General features: G+C 45.1%; 1 protein-coding gene across 2 annotated transcripts; it reads right to left on the bottom strand.

Moving 5' to 3' along the window:
* Window positions 1-7,841: 7,841 nt before the first annotated feature.
* LOC142930100 (chitin synthase-like) lies at window positions 7,842-16,669 on the bottom strand. 2 transcript variants are annotated; one of them, XM_076072140.1, is made up of 3 exons: window positions 14,899-16,669; window positions 9,147-9,257; window positions 7,842-8,755 (listed from the first exon to the last, which is right to left on the bottom strand). In XM_076072140.1, the coding sequence occupies exons 1-3, from the start codon at window positions 14,965-14,967 to the stop codon at window positions 8,549-8,551; spliced, it is 387 nt and encodes a 128-aa protein (XP_075928255.1). In that variant the 5' UTR covers window positions 14,968-16,669; the 3' UTR covers window positions 7,842-8,548. The 2 variants fall into 2 exon arrangements, with proteins under 2 accessions (XP_075928255.1, XP_075928254.1); XM_076072139.1 differs by lacking the exon at window positions 14,899-16,669 and adding an exon at window positions 11,857-11,960.
* Window positions 16,670-19,775: the final 3,106 nt, after the last annotated feature.

Below are 19,775 nucleotides of genomic sequence, written 5' to 3'. Positions count from 1 at the left end.
GCCCCCGTGGTCCATGTCCCTTCTCAAAGGTTTCTCGAAGGTTCTGCCACCACCTCCTCCTGATCCAAAAACAGTGTTCTTCACTCTTTTTCAGAGGGAGGCTACTTCAGCCGATATGACATCAGTCTGAGAGCCGCCTCACCTGCAAGGGGTGTTTTCATATCCATGTGCTGTCAGGGGTCACACTGAAGGCCACCTGGGGCCGCCATTGGCCCGTGGGCCTTGAAATGAAGAACACTGCTCTAACCGATCCCAATCGTCCTACTGTGACCGTCTTAGCGGGGCGGCTGCCCATAGTAATTGGCACGTTTTGTTTAGGTGACAAACCTTGCTGATTAGCTGTGTCGGGTGGTGGTGGGTTAACGACACATTTATATTTACGCGAAATCATCCAAAAAAACCTGTACTATGTGGTACACAGTTGCTTCGCAGCTAAAAATGCCCCACGGTTCAGTGCGACTCGTATGGATAAATAAGAAAGCAACAAAAACAAATTAATCGGTTCCATATTTCCCCATCATCCCGTTCTCCCCGCGAATCCCTCAGCCCTGCGGAGCGCTGACGGCCTGGCAAGTGGGATGACGAATCGCCTGTGAATCACCGCACACGCGGCAGGCTGTGGATTCGTCTCGCAGGTCACGAAGCTCAGCCACGCAAGCAAACGACAGCTGTCCGTGTTCAGACTCGTCTCTTAGTCCTCCTGCGCTCGGAGCACGAACAGTAATCTGCACGAGGTTCGTGGGTTAGATCCCGACTCCATCGAGCGGAGCGCAGGGCAGATGTAATGCGGCAAGTTAACAGTAGGGGGCACAGGTGGTACATCTGCCAGTCATCTAATTCAGTCAGCCCATGGCCCCTGGGTCTGTCCCGTGACCTTCAGTATATTTTGAGTTTATGTCTCACTCTCTCGCCCCGTGGTCGCGTGCATTTTTTTTCGGGTCCTCTGGTTTTTCCCTCCTCATTCAGAATCAACAAGGTGCGTGTAGTGTTTGCCTGCAATACAATGTCCACACAATAAGCCACTTTGTGGAGCTATCATTTGTGGCCAAGTCTATTCTGAAAATAGCTAATAAGTCAGTGGGCCTTACCTGGTAAATTAAATAGCTTTTTTTAGTTTTTCATTTATTGATACATTTATCTTGAGTGATTTGCTTACTCCTCTCGTTTAAGTTTCTGACCCATCCCTACTGGACATCTCTGGAAAATATCTTCATAGCTTATCATATTTCTCCAGGATAACTAAAGATTCTGATTCTGATAATAAAACGCAAAGCCTGAGGTTATATATACATACACACACATCTAGGAAATAAGCAACTTGGCAAAATAATTACGTTGATAGGAGCACATTTAAAAGTTAGAGCGATTTTAAATGAGCCGTGGTCAGTCTTCTCTATTCGTTATTTCCACCTTTTCGGTGTCGCTATCTATGCCAATTAATGATTATAATTATTACTATTATTAGACGTCTGCCGGACTTCCGTTTAAGCCGTTTAATTTCATTTGTTCGACAAATAATCACGCATAGCCAGTTATGTTATCCAGCTAGTTTCTGTAGCAACGGCCTACAGCAGCCACTAACAGCGGAGTAATTGTGGTTGGAGTGGAGAGGCGCCCAGCCAGCAGCCAGCCAGGAATCTCGAGGTATGGATCATCGTTAATCGTGCTTTTGGAATGATTCACCTTCATCCAAGGTGTCATCACTTCGCCACTGCAGATGTTAGCCGTGTCTTGCTATCTAACTCGGCTCCGCGGGTTATTTTAATGTGCCAGTCGCGGCACCACCACTCCAACATCCTTCTCCATTCTACCGCGGTCTGCCGATTCTGAGACGCACATTTGGCTTGTGCATTTTAAAGCAAAAGTTATAATCTAGGAGACGTCCACATGTAAGAGCACGACCCGCAGCTTCGTGTAGAGTGAGCGAGGAGGCTCGTTAAGGATGCTACTGTGCAGTGCCAGGCTACGTGCACCTAGAAGACGCTATTGGGAAGTTTGAGGCAATCGTCCTCCAACAACAGCGGAGGGCAGAGGAGCGACGCTCACAACAATGAGCGGATAACCGGGTCGAAAAAAATACAGGAAGTTGGCACAATAGGGGGCACAGGTGGTGCATCTGCCAGTAATCTCAGTCAACCCATGACACCTGGGTCTGTCCTGTGACCTACTGTTAGAGGGTCTTCGACAATTCACGTGGCCTCAAAGTGCACATCGCCTGGCACAAGTGTCATGGTAACGTCACCACCACTTAGTGGCGAATGGCGACTTTTTGTTATTGTGAAGAGCAGCGCTCGGCGCTACGAACTTGGTGACCCGAGTTCGATTCCTGCTCACGGCCTCCCCTAACTTCGACTCAGCCTCACATTATTACCCGGTACGGTGTAATGTGTTAACATGGCCACTGGGGAGATGAAGGCGTCCGGGCGTGGTTCTGGCCACCCAACCCTCGTGTGCTGTGTCAGCCTTCATTGGTGCTCGCTTACAGCACTTTCCCCAACAGTCTGTTCAGGCTATACGGGCGATCTTTGTCTTGTGTGAGGCCAAATATGTATGTTTTGGGATTCGTCTTATAATTTGGAGAAGCATGCAATACGTTGAAAGGCGTTCGTCAAGGCTGGACCTATAACGACCTGGACCTCAGTGCAATAAAGGTCACAGAGACCGTGGCGCAGTGCACAAACCACTGCAAAGACAAAGATTCATGTATAGCCTCTATCAGGCTGTTGGGACAAGTGCTGTTAGCAAGAAGTACCGATGAAACCCGGTACGGCACGCGAGGGAGTGGTTGGCCAGCACCACACCCGGCCACCTTTGTCTCTCCAGTGCTGCTGCTTTATACACACATACACCGTACCATCCTACTCATTGGAAGCTGAACTCTGTTCCACCGTGCATTAACAACAGCCGCCATCCGCCATTAAGTGGTGGTGACGTCACCACGGCGCTTGTCACAGGCTAAGTGCACTTTGAGTCGACTTGCAGTGTGGGAGGCTTGCTACTGGTAGGAGTCCCAGGACAGGCCCAGGTGCTATGGGTTGACTGCTGTGCCAGCTGGGTGCAGGAGGAGTTCACGGGACAGACCCAGGAGCGGTGGGTTGACTGAGAGCACTGGCAGAGGCAACGCCTGTGCTCCCCACTGTGTGCGTATTAATTCAAATAATGTACCGTACTTTCCTTCCTTTCCACGTTTATATAATGTTCACCTACCTCCACCAACCCGGTTTGGTCAGCGTGGTGAAGTATGGTCAATTAACCTCCTCTACAACACACTCGTTAACAACAATGCATTGAAAGGACAAATATATAATTGTCGACGTTTCGAGCAATGCCCCTACTTCATAGCAGGTAAACAGATATAGTGGGTACCGAGGGTTTGAGACCAGCGCTGGCTGACACCATGGGGGCCTCGTGACAATCACACAGCACAGTACAGCATTAGAACACGTAATTTGTCAATTGCATGAACGTGAAATTTCGTAAAATCGAACTTTGTAAATAGAGAGATACTTGAACATGAAGCAGGCCACCTCCATAACCTCCTTCCATTCCTCTCTGAAGGCCTCACCTCTTTTTAATAGCCCATCCTCTTCCCATTTTGTTCCGTTCCTTCCCTATATCTCTTGCATGAAGCCACATGTCCTCTGTTCGGGACACTCATTCCTCAGCCCTTGCACTGCCCTTGCCATATAAATCACTTTGTTTTTGTTACAGCTTTTAAATGTTGGAAAGCGTGCCTTGACCAAAGGTGCTCTATAAATATAGAAAAGGATAAGATCCCAGCTATGACCACATCCAGCACCTACATCACACAAATGTACTATCCCCATGTTAACAATAATTAGTAACTATATATGACCACAAACCTATTGAGCAGAAGTTATTTTTGGGCAGTATTCGGGTTACGAACCTAGTTCGTTCCTGAGACCTGTTCGAAATTCGAACGGTTCGTAAGCCGGCAGTTCAGTTTGCAATTACGAGTTCGCATTTTAAATCAATATTTTTCTTTTTTTAAATATATTTCATGGAAGCGGGCGTTCGTAAGTCGGACGCTCGCAAGTCGAGGACTGTCTGTTTAATTTGGGTTAGATGGTTTGAGTATAAAGGCAATATTCAGATATATCTCCACCATCCGTCAGAGCAAATCAAATCAAGTGGTCACGTGGGAACCAATACCAATTAATTTGTTTTTTTACAATCCGTCTTTGAATCGTTGGTGACCGGGCAGAGGCCATCAGCTAACTATACCGGGAGAGCCCTGCCAGTCACAGGCAGGGTACCACGGTGACTAGGAGATGTTAACTACCTCGCCTGCTATGCCTGTTGTATGCTTTGCCTGTTTGGAGATTGCATGCCTCTTTCTCTTCGTGGTCGCTGGGATTGTTCTCCATATTTGGAATCAAAGTGCGCTTAGAGTATTTGACTGCTGCTACAAATGTACACGTGATTAATGATCCACTTCGTTGAGCTATTATTTGTGGCCAGGTTGCTTATTTAAAAAAAAGCTGTATATCTTAGTGGACTTTACCTGGTAAAATAAAAATAAAAGTTTAGTTTCAGTAGCCGGGGTTGAACCCAGCTTCTCAATGGTACCAGTCCAGCGCTGATCTTTGAGCAACCTGGCTACCTCTCTAATTGTCGACACGACGACTATGCGATGTGGCATTATTTCAAGCGGTTGGTGCATACGCATTTATTTATTTGGATGTGGCAATGCTAAAGTGAGTGGTGCAGTATTGATTAGCGCGCTAAACTGTGAACCCAGCGATATGTAGATTTGGAGGTTGGTTTACTCCAGATAAGAATGCAAATTACACCAACGACCGAGTTCTAACGGCTGGAAGTCGTGTGGGGCGCTGTTGCGCAATCTGTAGGTGGCAGGCTGTCTCAATCGCCCGGAGGGGTGATTCATTGCAGGGCTGCGCCACTATCTCTATGCAAGCAGTCGAGAATACATGACTGATAACGGCTTGCAAAAGTTCAGTAAACTATATTTGTGCAAAGTAAAAAACAATAGGCTATAAAGTGTATATAATCAGTACGTGCCGTGTTACCACATTGTATGTTAATTTACTTAAATAGCATCGTGCAAATATGTTCTCCTACAAATGAACTCTATTCTCATTGCCATGAACTAAAACGTAATCTTGTCAAGTTTAACAAAAGCTATAAATCGCGACGTTATAAACTAAAAATAACCTTTGGGATTTATTGTCAACCAGAGGAGTGTAACCTACATTCATCTGGGGGTGATGGGGGAGGAGTGCACGTTTTACCGCTCACCACCAACGCCTTCGTGCTGTTCCACGTTTCAGACACCATGGGACCAACCCGACAACGCATCCACCAGAAAGACACAGAGCTTAACGTGTGCGTAACCACTATACGCGCCCAGCGAAGCGTGGACCTAAAAGGTTTGGATCGATCGTTAAGCGTTTGGTAAGTGACCTGTTGACCAAGACACTACCGTCCTCAGAAGGTGCAAGGGAATTCACAGTTTTATTTACCAGTTAAACTCAACTGTGCTCTTAGCTCTTGTTCATAGGCGAGCTTGTCACACGTAATGATAGCTGATGATCGCAGTAGCTGATATCACCACACGTGAGAATGTATAACAGCAGTCTAATCATCTGAACCAAGGAACCCGGATAAAAACCCAAGCTCCGACCACCAAAGCGAGAGCACACGCCGACTCCAAAAGTATAACAGAGGCACCGCCAGGGTCCAGCATTGAACCCATGACCTCCTGTGTACCGATCGAGGGAGATAACATCTTCTTCTTTGGTTCTTTCGGTAAAGTCACGTAGAATGAGAATAAAATAATAAATTGATAAAATAAAATAACACAATAATATTCTCATAAGTGAGAATAAAATAACACAATAATATTCTCATAAGTGAGAATATTATTGTGTTATTTTATTTTATCAATTTATTATTTTATTCTCATTCTATGTGACTTTACCGAAAGAACCAAAGAAGATGAATCATTGCAGTCACGAAAGCTTTAAATCGAAAGATAACATCTTCTCAGCGGCAAATAGCAGCGAAACATTGCCTTAGCATTAAAATTATGGATTCACATCTCCAATACAATATTTTGGGGAAACTATCTGAACGTGGTGCTCTGGATGGATGACTGCTTCTTCTCTGTCTTGTTTAATTTATCCACACAGTCTCAATGTAACTCTACATCTCTGTAAATAAACCACATTATACATATCAATCTAGCGTCCACGCAACGATCCCCTCCCCCTAGCCCACACACCCCCTCTTTCCCCCCCTTGCCCCGCCCCCCTTTCTTACCTAGAAACCTCTTACCATGGCATCTCTCTCCCACTTCAGTAGAAAAAACTTCTTGCTGTTGGTTTTCCCACCTGATGATAATTGCTTGTGTTGCAATAGAAACGTCGTGATTTATTTTATTTTATACCTACGTGACTTTACCGAAAGAACCAAAGAGTATTATAAATATCTATAAATATATGTTGGCATATATATCTGACCATCAGTGAACATGAAATAAAACTCGTGTTCATAGCCCTGCACAAGTATCTGAGCCTTAGGACGCTAGTTCGACTCCCACTCATGGCCACCAACAATAGTGGTGATTATCTAAACCGGTTCTGGGCCTCCCCTAGGTCGACTCAGCCTCAAATGATAAAATGGTGCGGTAATGCAGTTTTACTTGGTGCTGGCCACCCACCTTGTGTGCTGTGCCTGCCGTTATTAGGTGCTCACTAACAGCTCCATAAGGCTATTAAAGCGATATGGGGAATCGTTTTCTGTGTTTGGTAGAGAAACCTTTCTAAAAACAAGATTTCCCATGTGGGTCGCTCGACCTCTAAATTAATCAGGCGTAAAAATGTGATTTGATCAACTTCTATGGTTAACGGGACAGTCTATGTGTGGGTGATGTTTACATCCCTGATAGCATGGTTGGCTAAGTGCAGTGCAAAATAAATTGAACATACAAACAACAACAGGACGTTTCCTTCATCTGACCACTGCTACATAGAAGCGACTTCTCTGTCCGTGGCCAGGAGCAGCTTCAAAGCCCCTACATTTACTTTAGCCGATGATATCACAAGTGATGTCCACCGTTGTTGTTCAGCAGCCCTTTTGACTGCATTCCATTGTAATGAGAGGCTGCCCTGCTGCAATTAACACGTCACCACACTTGCGATCTAGAGGTCGATCCTTAGGCCTGGCATTTGGAGCGACGCTGCAAGCTTCTTAAATCTCGCTGCCTCTGTCCACCCAGCTGCGTAAATGGATACAGCACAGTTGGTCGATCGGCAGGTCGCATGCGGTGGTGGGGTAAAGCGTGGGTAACTCCCACCTCTTCCAACAAGGGAAGCATCTTGCAGGGCTGCACCTTTACTGACCGCACCATCATTGATAAACCACGACGTGCATGGGTCCACGTATGGCATGCGAGTAGGGGGTCCACGAGCAGCGTGCGAGGATGCGAGGAAGGGATTCACGTGCAGCGTGCGAGGAGGGGGTCCACGAGCAGCGTGCGAGGAGGGGGTCCACGAGCAGCGTGCGAGGGGGGGGTCCACGAGCAGCGTGCGAGGAGGGGGTCCACGTTCAGCGTGCATGGAGGGGGGCCACTTGCGGCTTGTGAGGAGGGGGTCCAGGGATCTGTAAGACAATCTCTCTGAGACGGCGCTGCTGAGCGTCATCGTCGTCTCCATCGTTGACGAATGCTTTGTTGTCTCGACCAACAGCACCCCTCTTTGACTGCTGGCCCGACGACGACTCCACGTAGGAGAGCACGTGCAGCAGCGTGAACAACCTGAACGGGGGCAGAGGGGGGGCACGGAGGGGAAGGGGGAGGGGCACGGGGCGCCACGGTGGCAAAATGTCAGGAGTTAACGGGACAGACTTAGGAGCCAATGGTTGACTGACTGAGATGACTGACAATGCACCAGCTGTGACCCCTACTGTGCCAAATTGTTGTGTTTAGCTGCCCGGTGCTCTGCTTATGGATGCGAGCATCGCTCCTCTGCCCTCCATTATTGCTGGTGGGCGACTGCCTCCAACTGCCAAGTAGCATCTCCTAAGGAGTGGCCGATCTTGAGACCGCTGGTACCAGTTATTGGCAAGTCCACTCATCTCTATATATCCTCTTGTACCATATCATTCCTTTTTTTCCCTAGCCCATGCCGTGCCCTTTTAGTCTGATCTATCCTGCCAAATAATAGCTGCTTTGCCATGCAGTAGCTGGGCATGGGGGCTACATGACCCAGCCAACACAGCCACGCTTGTGAGAGGAGCTCACCAATGGGAATGTGTCTAGATCTTTTAAGAATCTGTGAGCTCCTGACACAATCCAGTCTGGTTAAACCCAGGATGCATTGTAGGCAGGGTGACCTGAATGTTTCTAACCGGTGCAGATGTTACTTTAGACACCTATGAAGGCCGGTACGGCACAAGGGGGGAGGTCCAGGACCATTTCAGATAATCGTTACTGTTGTTGGTCACTGAGTCGGCATGCCCACACACCCCCTATGGCCACGCATGGGTCGACCCCCTCCCCTCCTCCTCACCTGTGGTACAGCATGGCCAGGAACTGGACAATGAGCATGCTGGAGAAGGTGATGAGGAACATGAAGACGAGGGGCTGCACGTCGATGACCGTCCCCTCGTTCTTCGTGCTCGGGATCTGGATGTAGAGGTCGGCTCCCACGAACTGCAGTGCCAGGGTCGCCACCAGCCACAGTGCATTGATCATGAAGTAGACGAAAGTGCCCTGCACGTTGGGACAGACAGACCAGGCCTGATTTACATTGCATTGGCCGAGTGGCGGGGGGGATGACCCCGGGCTGTTTATGGATCCCCTCTTTGTGCGTTCATTTTCCTCCCCCACTGTCCACTCTCGACGCCAAATGGTCACTTCTGTTGTTATTGTTTTATTGTTCATGTATTTTACAGGATTAGCAGATTTTTGGAACAATTGACAATTAATTCGAAGGAATAATAAGGCATAGGTAATTCAATGCCGTTTAAATCTTCTTCTACCACATGCCAAGTACGGTAAGTACTCGCTTAACGCCTGCTGTTTGCACAACGCGTTGTCGCTGGAACGCAATTTTTCTGTTATCGAAGCATCTCCGCTACTCGCGATGACGCGTTGCCAGTACCTTGTTTCTTATCTCGAAGAGTTCCTGCTTCACGCGTTTCCTGTGATCGTCATCTTCCTCCAGAGGCTTGAGGTAGTCACTGATCATGCTCTTCCAAAACTCGTCTTCCTCCTATACATTCCCATCTACGGGACAGAAGGTTCACTTTGTGCGATTGTCCAAATAACAACAACTTATTCCGATGAATAATATTAATATTGTAATAGTAATAGGTTTTACCCTTTTAACTGGCACAAAAACTGACACCTTTATTCAAGGCATCATGTTTGCAATAACCACAACACAAGCAATCAAAATGCAAACAAAAGAGACAACTCTGATAATAATATGCACTGTCCTTGAATTTGATTGGTCCACACCCAAGACAGCTTTTCTTAGAGCCTAGTCTCCACTGGTGTTAAATGCTCACCCCGAGCCCTCAATACTCTGATAGTGCACTGTTTTTGAGTTGTACGCCTTTTGGCGTCTTCTGGTCCAACACCAGTGGAGACTAGGCTCTAAGAAAAGCCGTCTCGGGTGTGGACCAATCAAATTCAAGGACAGTGCATATTATTATCTGAGTTGTCTCTTTTGTTTGCCTTTTGACTGCTTGTGTTGTGGTTATTGCAAACATGATGCCTTGAATAAAGGTTTCAGTTTTTGTGCCAGTTAAAAGGGTAAAACCTATTACTATATCTTGTTACTGGCAAAGGAGGTCTCATAATGAAAATATTAATATTCTTGGTTCTTTCGGTAAAGTCACGTAGAAGGGAAACAATAAAATAATAAAAATATAAAATAATACAATTCTTACGACATTTCGACTGCAACACAAGCAATCATCATCAGCTGTGAAAACCACAGCAAGAAAATTTGAAAAAAGTGGCGGTTTTATTAACGTTAGCACCACGTAGAGCGATTTTACAGTTTGTTCAGATGGACGAGTCCATCTATGTTCAGAAAAGATGAGGGGGGAGACGAAAATAATGGATGCGGTCTGAAAGCCACCGTAAGCGTGAACAATCAATTAAGACCCGAAATGGTTTATCAAATCCTTCCAATGATTGCTAAGCCACAATCCATCTTCTCGGTTTAAATTGTCTCTGTGTTTGTATACGTGGATAGCCTCATGAACGAATCTCTCATGGTAGCCAGATGGCTTGCAAAGAACCTCTGTCTTGGAGAAGTCAATGTCAGGTGAGCCTACTGAATTATAACAGTGATCTGCCACGGCCGAGGTATTGGTCCTACCATGTTTTAGGTCTGCTTTGTGTTCACGAATGTCGTTTGGTTTCTCTAATGTAACTACTACCACAGATAATTTTGTTGTTTTATATTTTTATTAGTTTATTGTTTCCCTTCTATGTGACTTTACCGAAAGAACCAAGAATATGAATCCCTGCAGTCACGAAGGCTTTAAATCAAAATTAATATTAATGGTAATTTGTAATGCCCGATCACTGCACAGTTATTTGCTCGCTTTCGACGAGAGACATAGGGAGGGATTCAGAGACACGAGGAGGAATCACATATAGATGGGAAGGCAGCAGCAATGCACACCATGAGACGGTGCTACCAACAATTGCCCAAGCTCTGCAGTCCTCTGCATATAAATGTGTTCTCGGCCAATTAAGGATTGTTCACATGTGGCAGAAAACCGGAGCAACCGGAGAAAATGCACGCGTGTGGGGGGGCAACGTTATATCCTATACAGACGGAACAGGTGGATTCTACATTTGCTGTACCACCCGCTCCTGGCAAGCCAGGGTGCGGCTCCTTTCTGACGCCCACTGGAACTGAAATTCACGGCATCTTCTCAGTGTGTGATCCACCAACCACGTGTAGCACCAGCCTAGCCACCACCACCTCCAAGAATCATGACATCACTTCCTGTCCACTCTCCAGAATTGTTATCCAAATTGCACTGTCCTTGCACGAGATAAAAACTGCGAGTGGAACTCTCCCAGAACAATGCAGTGCTAAGGTACCTTTTTTTCAAAGTCTCAAAGCCACACATTAGAGGAACGCGCCACTTGTTTGATCGTCACAGAAAACGACACTCAGTCAACTGACGGCAATATTTGGACATCTGGCCAATGCGTTGAACAATTAAGCGAGACAGGCAGCCGGGGGAGGGAAATGATGACTTCTAAATTAATTGAGTTGCTTAGTACAAGAACCCCAACATTAATGTAAAATCTTTAACGTAAACATCTCGATATTATTTTGATAGATTTATTTATTTCAGTAGGAAGGTCCCAATTAGCTGCCAGGCAGTTTCCCGATATATTTTCTTCATTGAAGTTGGTTGTTATCTTCTGGGCACTTATACACGAACTAGGACAAAGATCAAAGATCCCCCGTGTAGTCTTAACAGACTGCTGGGGCACGTGCTGTTAGCGACCACCTCTGAAGGCCAGCACGGTACACGAGGAGGTGGGTGGCCAGCACCACGTCCGGCCACCTTTGTCTCTTCAATTTGGGATATTTATACACTACACCAGGTACTGATTTGAGGCTGAGTCGACCTAGGAGGGACATAGGACCGGTTCAGATAATCGTCACTGGTGTTGGTGACTGAGCGGGAATCGAACTCAGGTTCGTCGTTTCTAAGCGCAGTGTGTTAACCACTGCGCCACCACTCCCCACAACGTATATGTAGCACACGTACAAAGACCGACACAGACATAAAAACACACAGACATAAAGACACACAGACACAAGGACGCACCTGATTGAGGCTGCACCTCTGCGTGATGGCGTAACCCTGAGGCAGGATGTTCTCAAACATGACCTGCATCTTCTGGTGGCGCTACCACACGAGGTCATGGCGCCGTGCAAGGGACAAAGTAGGATAGCGATGTGCGGTGCACTCCCACAGAGGCTCGGGAAAAAAGTTTACTGTGACTCAGCGAAGAGAGCTGCGCAGACGGTAGTGATTATTTTCATCGTTAGGCTGGTTTAGCCTGCAACAAAGCCTGGCTGAGTCGCAAGGCTCTGTGTTCATGAGGGTCTTACCAAGTTACTGTAGTAGAGGGGTGATGTTGCTGCTGAGTGCGGTCCAAATTATGTGATTTGCAGTTATCTTTTTCAGAAGTGTAAAATTTTGGCCAATACCAATGACACATCGGAGGAAACTGGAGAAAAAGATGCCCATGCAGAACAGGGGGAGAGAATTCCTCAATCTCCCACGCTTCTACTGCAGCAGCAGCAGCAACATGCCCAAATTACAGAGTGCTTGCCACAAATGAATCACAATAGCTTGCTAATCTCGTCTAGGAGCATTAACCATCACCCACACTTCCTTCATCCATTCATCGAACAAAGACAGTCACCGCATCGCGTGATTTCAGATGCGCGGTCTTGTTTAACTGGCAAGCAATGACTTCGCCTTTAATTTTCGATTTAAAGCTTTCGTGACTGCAGGGATTCATCTTCTTGGTTCTTTTGGTAAAGTCACGTAGAATGGAAATAAAATAATACAAATAAAACATAATAAAATAAAATTCTCACGACGTTTCGGCCACAACACAAGTAGCCTTCTTCAGGTGAAGGAACAGAACTGTCGGGACGACAACACTTCAATGAACGCTGCTAAGGTTCACAGCGTCTTTTAAGCTAGGTGGGACAAGTAAAGCGCCTTGCCAAAGGTGTTTACATATCAAACAGCATCTTTTAGCATTGAAATAGCGGTGTTAAAGTGTTGGATCAGCAGGGTGTTAAAGTCAGAAATTAGCTTGTAACTGGGAGATTAGCATGATGTTAATGTGAGGGATTAGCATGTGACTGGTCACGGAAATAGCTATGTTAAAGTCGAAGTTTATATATCAACAGAGGCATTTAGTATATGGACGCTAAAGGACTGCAACTACCCAACTATCATACAATAAACCAATGTGAACAAACTAAGTATAAACTACATCAATGTTATCAATAAACTCTATATACTCTCCAATCAGCTGAGCTACTAACAATAAGTCATTATACTAGTCCATCTATGTTCCGAAAAGATGAGGGGGGAGACGAAAATAATGGATACGGTCTGAAAGCCACCGTAAGCGTGAACAATCAATTAAGACCCGAAATGGTTTATCGAATCCTTCCAATGATTGCTAAGCCAGAATCTATCTTCTCGGTTGAAATTGTCTCTGTGTTTGTATATGTGGATAGCCTCATGAACGAATCTCTCATGGTAGCCAGATGGCTTGCAAAGAACCTCTGTCTTGGAGAAGTCAATGTCATGTGAGCTTACTGAATTATAACAGTGATCTGCCACAGCCGAGGTATTGGTCCTACCGGGTTTTAGGTCTGCTTTGTGTTCACGAATGCCGTTTGGTTTCTCTAATGTAACTACTACCACAGATAATTTTGTTGTTTTATATTTTTATTATTTTATTGTTTCCCTTCTACGTGACTTTACCGAAAGAACCAAGAATATGAATCCCTGCAGTCACGAAGGCTTTAAATCAAAATTAATATTAATGGTAATTTGTAATGCCCGATCACTGCACAGTTATTTGCTCGCTTTCGACGAGAGACATAGGGAGGGATTCAGAGACACGAGGAGGAATCACATATAGATGCGAAGGCAGCAGCAATGCATACCATGAGACGGTGCTACCAACAATTGCCCAAGCTCTGCAGTCCTCTGCATATAAATGTGCTCTCGGCCAATTAATGATTGTTCACATGTGGCAGAAAATCGGAGCAACCGGAGAAAATGCACGCGTGTGGGGGGGCAACGTTATATCCTATACAGACGGAACAGGTGGATTCTACATTTGCTGTACCACCCGCTCCTGGCAAGCCAGGGTGCGGCTCCTTTCTGACGCCCACTGGAACTGAAATTCACGGCATCTTCTCAGTGTGTGATCCACCAACCACGTGTAGCACCAGCCTAGCCACCACCACCTCCAAGAATCATGACATCACTTCCTGTCCACTGTCCAGAATTGTTATCCAAATTGCACTGTCCTTGCACGAGATAAAAACTGCGAGTGGAACTCTCCCAGAACAATGCAGTGCTAAGGTACCTTTTTTTCAAAGTCTCAAAGCCACACAGAGGAACGCGCCACTTGTTTGATCGTCAGAGAAAACGACACTCAGTCAACTGACGGCAATATTTGGACATCTGGCCAATGCGTTGAACAATTAAGCGAGACAGGCAGCCGGGGGAGGGGAATGATGACTTCTAAATTAATTGAGTTGCTTAGTACAAGAACCCCAACATTAATGTAAAATCTTAAACGTAAACATCTCGATATTATTTTGATAGATTTATTTATTTCAGTAGGAAGGGCCTAATTAGATGCCAGGCAGTTTCCCGATATATTTTCTTCATTAAAGTTGGTTGTTATCTTCTGGGCACTTATACACGAACTAGGACAAAGATCAAAGATCCCCCGTGTAGTCTTAACAGACTGCTGGGGCACGTGCTGTTAGCGACCACCTCTGAAGGCCAGCACGGCACACGAAGAGGTGGGTGGCCAGCACCACGTCCGGCCACCTTTGTCTCTTCAATTTGGGATATTTATACACTACACCAGGTACTCATTTGAGGCTGAGTCGACCTGGGAGAGACATAGGACCGGTTCAGATAATCGTCACTGGTGTTGGTGACTGAGCGGGAATCGAACTCAGGTGGCTCGTTTCTAAGCGCAGTGTGTTAACCACTGCGCCACCACTCCCCACAACGTATATGTAGCACACGTACAAAGACCGACACAGACATAAAAACACACAGACATAAAGACACACAGACACAAGGACGCACCTGATCGAGGCTGCACCTCTGCGTGATGGCGTAACCCTGAGGCAGGACGTTCTCAAACATGACCTGCATCTTCTGGTGGCGCTGCCACACGAGGTCATGGCGCCCTGCAAGGGACAAAGGAGGATAGCGATGTGCGGTGCACTCCCACAGAGGCTCGGGAAAAAAGTTTACCGTGACTCAGCGAAGAGAGCTGCACAGACGGTAGTGATTATTCTCATCGTTAGGCCGGTTTAGCCTGCAACAAAGCCTGGCTGAGTCACAAGGCTCTGTGTTCATGAGGGTCTTACCAAGTTACCATAATAGAGGGGTGATGTTGCTGCTGAGTGCGGTCCAAATTAAGTGATTTGCAGTTATCTTTTTCAGAAGTGTAAAATTTTGGCCAATATCAATGACACATCGGAGGAAACTGGAGAAAAAGATGCCCATGCAGAACAGGGGGAGATCATTCCTCAATCTCCTACGCTTCTTCTGCAGCAGCAGCAACATGCCCTCATTACAGAGTGCTTGCCACAAATGAATCACAATAGCTTGCTAATCTCGTCTAGGAGCATTAACCATCACCCACACTTCGTTCATCCATTCATCGAACAAAGACGGTCACCGCATCGCGTGATTTCAGATGCGCGGTCTTGTTTAATTGACAAGTAATGACTTCGCATTTAATTTTATATTTAAAGCTTTAGTGACTGCAGGGATTCATCTTCTTGGTTCTTTCGGTAAAGTCACGTAGAATGGAAATAAAATATTACAAATAAAACATGATAAAATAAATTCTCACGACGTTTCGGCCACAACTCAAGTAGCCTTCTTCAGGTGAAGGAACAGAACTGTCGGGACGACAGCGCTTCAATGAACGCTGCTAAGATTCGCAGCGTCTTTTAAGCTAGGTGGGAGAAGTAAAGCGCCTTGACAAAGGTGTTTACATATCAAACAGGATAATTTAGCATTGAAATAGCGGTGTTAAAGTGTTGGATCAGCAGGGTGTTAAAGTCAGAAATTAGCTTGTAACTGGAAGATTAGCATGATGTTAATGTGAGGGATTAGCATGTGACTGGTCACGGAAATAGCTATGTTAAAGTCGAAGTTTATATATCAACAGAGGCATTTAGTATATGGATGCTAAAGGACTGCAACTACCCAACTATCATACAATAAACCGATGTGAAAAAACTAAGTATAAACTACATCAATGTTATCAATAAACTCTATATACTCTCCAATCAGCTGAGCTACTAACAATACGTCGTTATACATTACAATGCCACATGGCGAAAAAATGTGTGGCGTTTTTTTTCTTTTCAACGTTACTACCACGGAAAGCGACGAGCTTTGTTCAGACGGACGAGTCCATCTATGCTTGGAACGGAGGAGGGAGAGAAACATCCACGATGCGCTGCTCTGTCCTGTGTTGCGTTACAACTATTTTATAAACTAGACTACTATACATTGCAATGTTATACCTTCCAATCTAAACTACATTGTATAATATCGTATACACAGCCCAATGTAAGCTCTAACATTATGCATTATATTGATATGTCTCCAACTAAACTTCTTTCTACATTACACGACTATACACCGTAATATACACTGGCATAGACAAACCCACCCTTGAATTATACAATGCGTTACTATACACTACCCTATACTTTAGACTGTAAAATATTAGATTTGTAATATTACACTGTATTATTCTACCAATCCTACTGTATACCACACTGCTGTATATTCACTACACAATTACGATACTATATATTGCCTTATAATTTACGTTAAACATTACGATGTTATACTATGTATTATTATACAACATACTATAAACCATACCTTTGACCGTTGTGTGAACGGTATTTAGAGGCAGTGCCAGCGAAGTCACCAAAGTTCCTGTACCTGACACCATTGAAGACTTGGTTCATCAAGGACTGCATACTGATGTACCCCCCCCCTGGTGAGACACTGTTTAACCAACACATACTTCACCTGGAATGGAACTTTCTACAAACAAACTGAGGGCACCCCAATGGGCACCCCCCTATCTCAGGTTGTAGCCAACGTTTTCATGGAGAAATTTGAAACTGACGCCATCCAGACTGCCACTCTACGCCCGACCTTATGGAAGAGGTACGTGGATGACACTTTTGTCATCTGGCCACATGGCCGGCCTGCTCTAGACCAATTCCTCGACCACATCAATTCCATACACCCAGCCATCAGATTTACCATGGAAGTCGATAAAGATGGCAAGCTACCCTTTTTGGATGTCCTAATTAGAAGGAGACCTGATGGTTCAATGAGCCACTGTGTCTACAGGAAAGCTACGCATATGGATGTTTACTTAAAACCAGATTCCCACCACCATCCGTCCCAGAAGAACTCCCTCATCAAGGCTCTATACCATAGAGCCCAATGCATTTCCGACCAGGAACACATTGCCAGTGAACTCTAGCACGTACACCAAGCTCTCAAGGCTAATGGTTACTCCGACTACACAATCCGCAAAGCCATCACTCCAGTCATGAAGAAGGATCCTCTTGAGGAGCCATTCAAAACCATCACCTTACCCTACATTGCGGGGGTCACAAAAAAGATCTCCAAAATCCTGAATAAACACAAGATCCAGGTCCGATTCAACACAGTACATAAAATCCGTGATCTGGTTCCATCTGTAAAAGATGTGGTTCCAGACATACAGTACCCGGGCATCTACAAAATAAGTTGCCTCTGTGGTAGCAGCTACATTGGAGAAACCAAACGACATATCTCGGACCGCATCCGTGAACATAAAGCAGACTTGAAACACGGTAGGACGAACACCTCAGCCGTGGCAGATCACTGTTATAATTTAGTGGGCTCACATGACACGGAGGTTCTCTGCAAGCCATCCGGTTACCATGAGACATTCGTTCATGAGGCCATCCACATATACAAACACAGAGACAGTTTCAAACGAGAAGATGGATTCTGGCTTAGTAACCATTGGAAAGACGTTATAAACCATTTCGGTTCTTAATTGATTGTATTTTACGGTGACTTTCAGACTGCAGTCCATTCCCTGGCATTGCCTCTAAATACCGTTCACACAACGGTCAAAGGTATAGCATGTTGTATAATAAATAGTATAACATTGTAATGTTTAACATAATTCATAAGGCAATATATGGTATCGTAATTGTATAGTGAATATACAGCAGTGTGGTATACAGTAGGGTTGGTAGAATAATACATAGTGTAATATTACAAGTCTATTTTACAGTCTAAAGTATAGGGTAGTGTATAGTAACGAATTGTATAATTTAATGGTGGGTTTGTCTATGGCAGTGTATATTAAGGTGTATAGTCGTGTAATGTAGAAAAAAGTTAGTTGGAGACATATCAATATAATGCATAATGTTAGAGCTTACATTGGGCTGTAAACGATATTATACAATGTAGTTTAGATTGGAAGGTATAACATTGCAATGTATTGTAGTCTAGTTTATAACATAGTTGTAGCGCAACACAGAACAGAGCAGCGCATCGTGGCTGTTTCTCCCCCCTCCTTCGTTCCGAGCATAGATGGACTCGCACGTCTGAACAAAGCTCGTCGCTTTCCGTGGTGCTAACGTTGAAAAGAAAAAACCGCCACCCATTTTTTCGCCATATGGCATTGTAATGTATAACGACTTATTGTTAGTAGCTCAGCTGATTGGAGAGTATATAGAGTTTATTGATAACACTGATGTAGTTTATATTTTAGTTTTTTATTAGTTTACTATATGGTATTCATTATATAGTGTAGTGTATACCCAGTTACTTTATGTTAATAGCTCAACTTATTGAAGAATATATTGAGTACATTTATTATATTGATGTAGTTTATACTTAGTTTTTTCACATCGGTTTATTGTATGACAGTTGGATAGTTGCAGTCCTTTAGCGTCCATATACTAAATGGCTCTGTTGATATGTAAACTTTGATTTTAACATAGCTATTTCCGTGACCAGTCACATGCTAATCCCTCACATTAACATCATGCTAATCTCCCAGTTACATGCTAATTTCTGACTTTAACACCTTGCTGATCCAACACTTTAACACCGCTATTTCAATGCTCAATTATCCTGTTTCATGTGTAAACTCCTTTGTCAAGGCGCTTTACTTCTCCCACCTAGCTTAAAAGACGCTGCGAATCTTAGCAGCGTTCATTGAAGCGCTGTCGTCCCGAGAGTTCTGTTCCTTCACCTGAAGAAGCCTACTTGTGTTGTGGCCGAAACGTCGTGAGAATTTTATTTTATTTTTATTATTTTATTTCCATTCTATGTGACTTTAACGAAAGAACCAAGAAGACTTTGCCTTTGTTTGATGAAAATATTACCTCTGGTATGGAGGGCGAGGTCTGTGTCTGATTGCTCTGGAGGTCGACTTTTGCTCTCTACTTCTTCTGGATGCTCTGTCTGAGTGCTCGCGATGTCTTCTAGTCTCGTCTCTGCTCCTTCTGAATGCTCCATCTGAGTGTTTGCGATGTCCTCTTCTCTCAACTCGATCTCTGCTCCTTCAGGATGCTCTGTCCCAGTGCTCGCGATGCCCTGTCATTTCTCCTCGCTCTCTACTCCTACTGGATGATCTGTCTGAGTGCTCGCGATGTCCTCTGGTCTCGTCTCTGCTCCTTCTGGATGCTCCATCTGAGTGTTTGCGATGTTCTCTCCTCTCGACTCGATCTCTGCTCCTTCAGGATGCTCCGTCGGAGTGCTCGCGATGCCCTGTCGTCTCGCCTCACTCTCTACTCCTTCTGGATGATCTGTCTGAGTGATCACGATGTCCTCTGGTCTCGTCTCTGCTCCTTCTGGATGCTCCATATGAGTGTTCGCGATGTCCTCTCCTCTCACCTCGATCTCTG

This window comes from Petromyzon marinus, chromosome 36 (genome assembly GCF_048934315.1).
Source record: "Petromyzon marinus isolate PM22_M1 ecotype Great Lakes invasive population chromosome 36, UKy_Petmar_22M1.pri1.0, whole genome shotgun sequence".
NCBI lineage: Eukaryota > Metazoa > Chordata > Hyperoartia > Petromyzontiformes > Petromyzontidae > Petromyzon > Petromyzon marinus.
The sequence above is the reverse complement of the archived record's forward strand: the minus strand, read 5'-3'. Positions and strand labels throughout refer to the sequence as shown.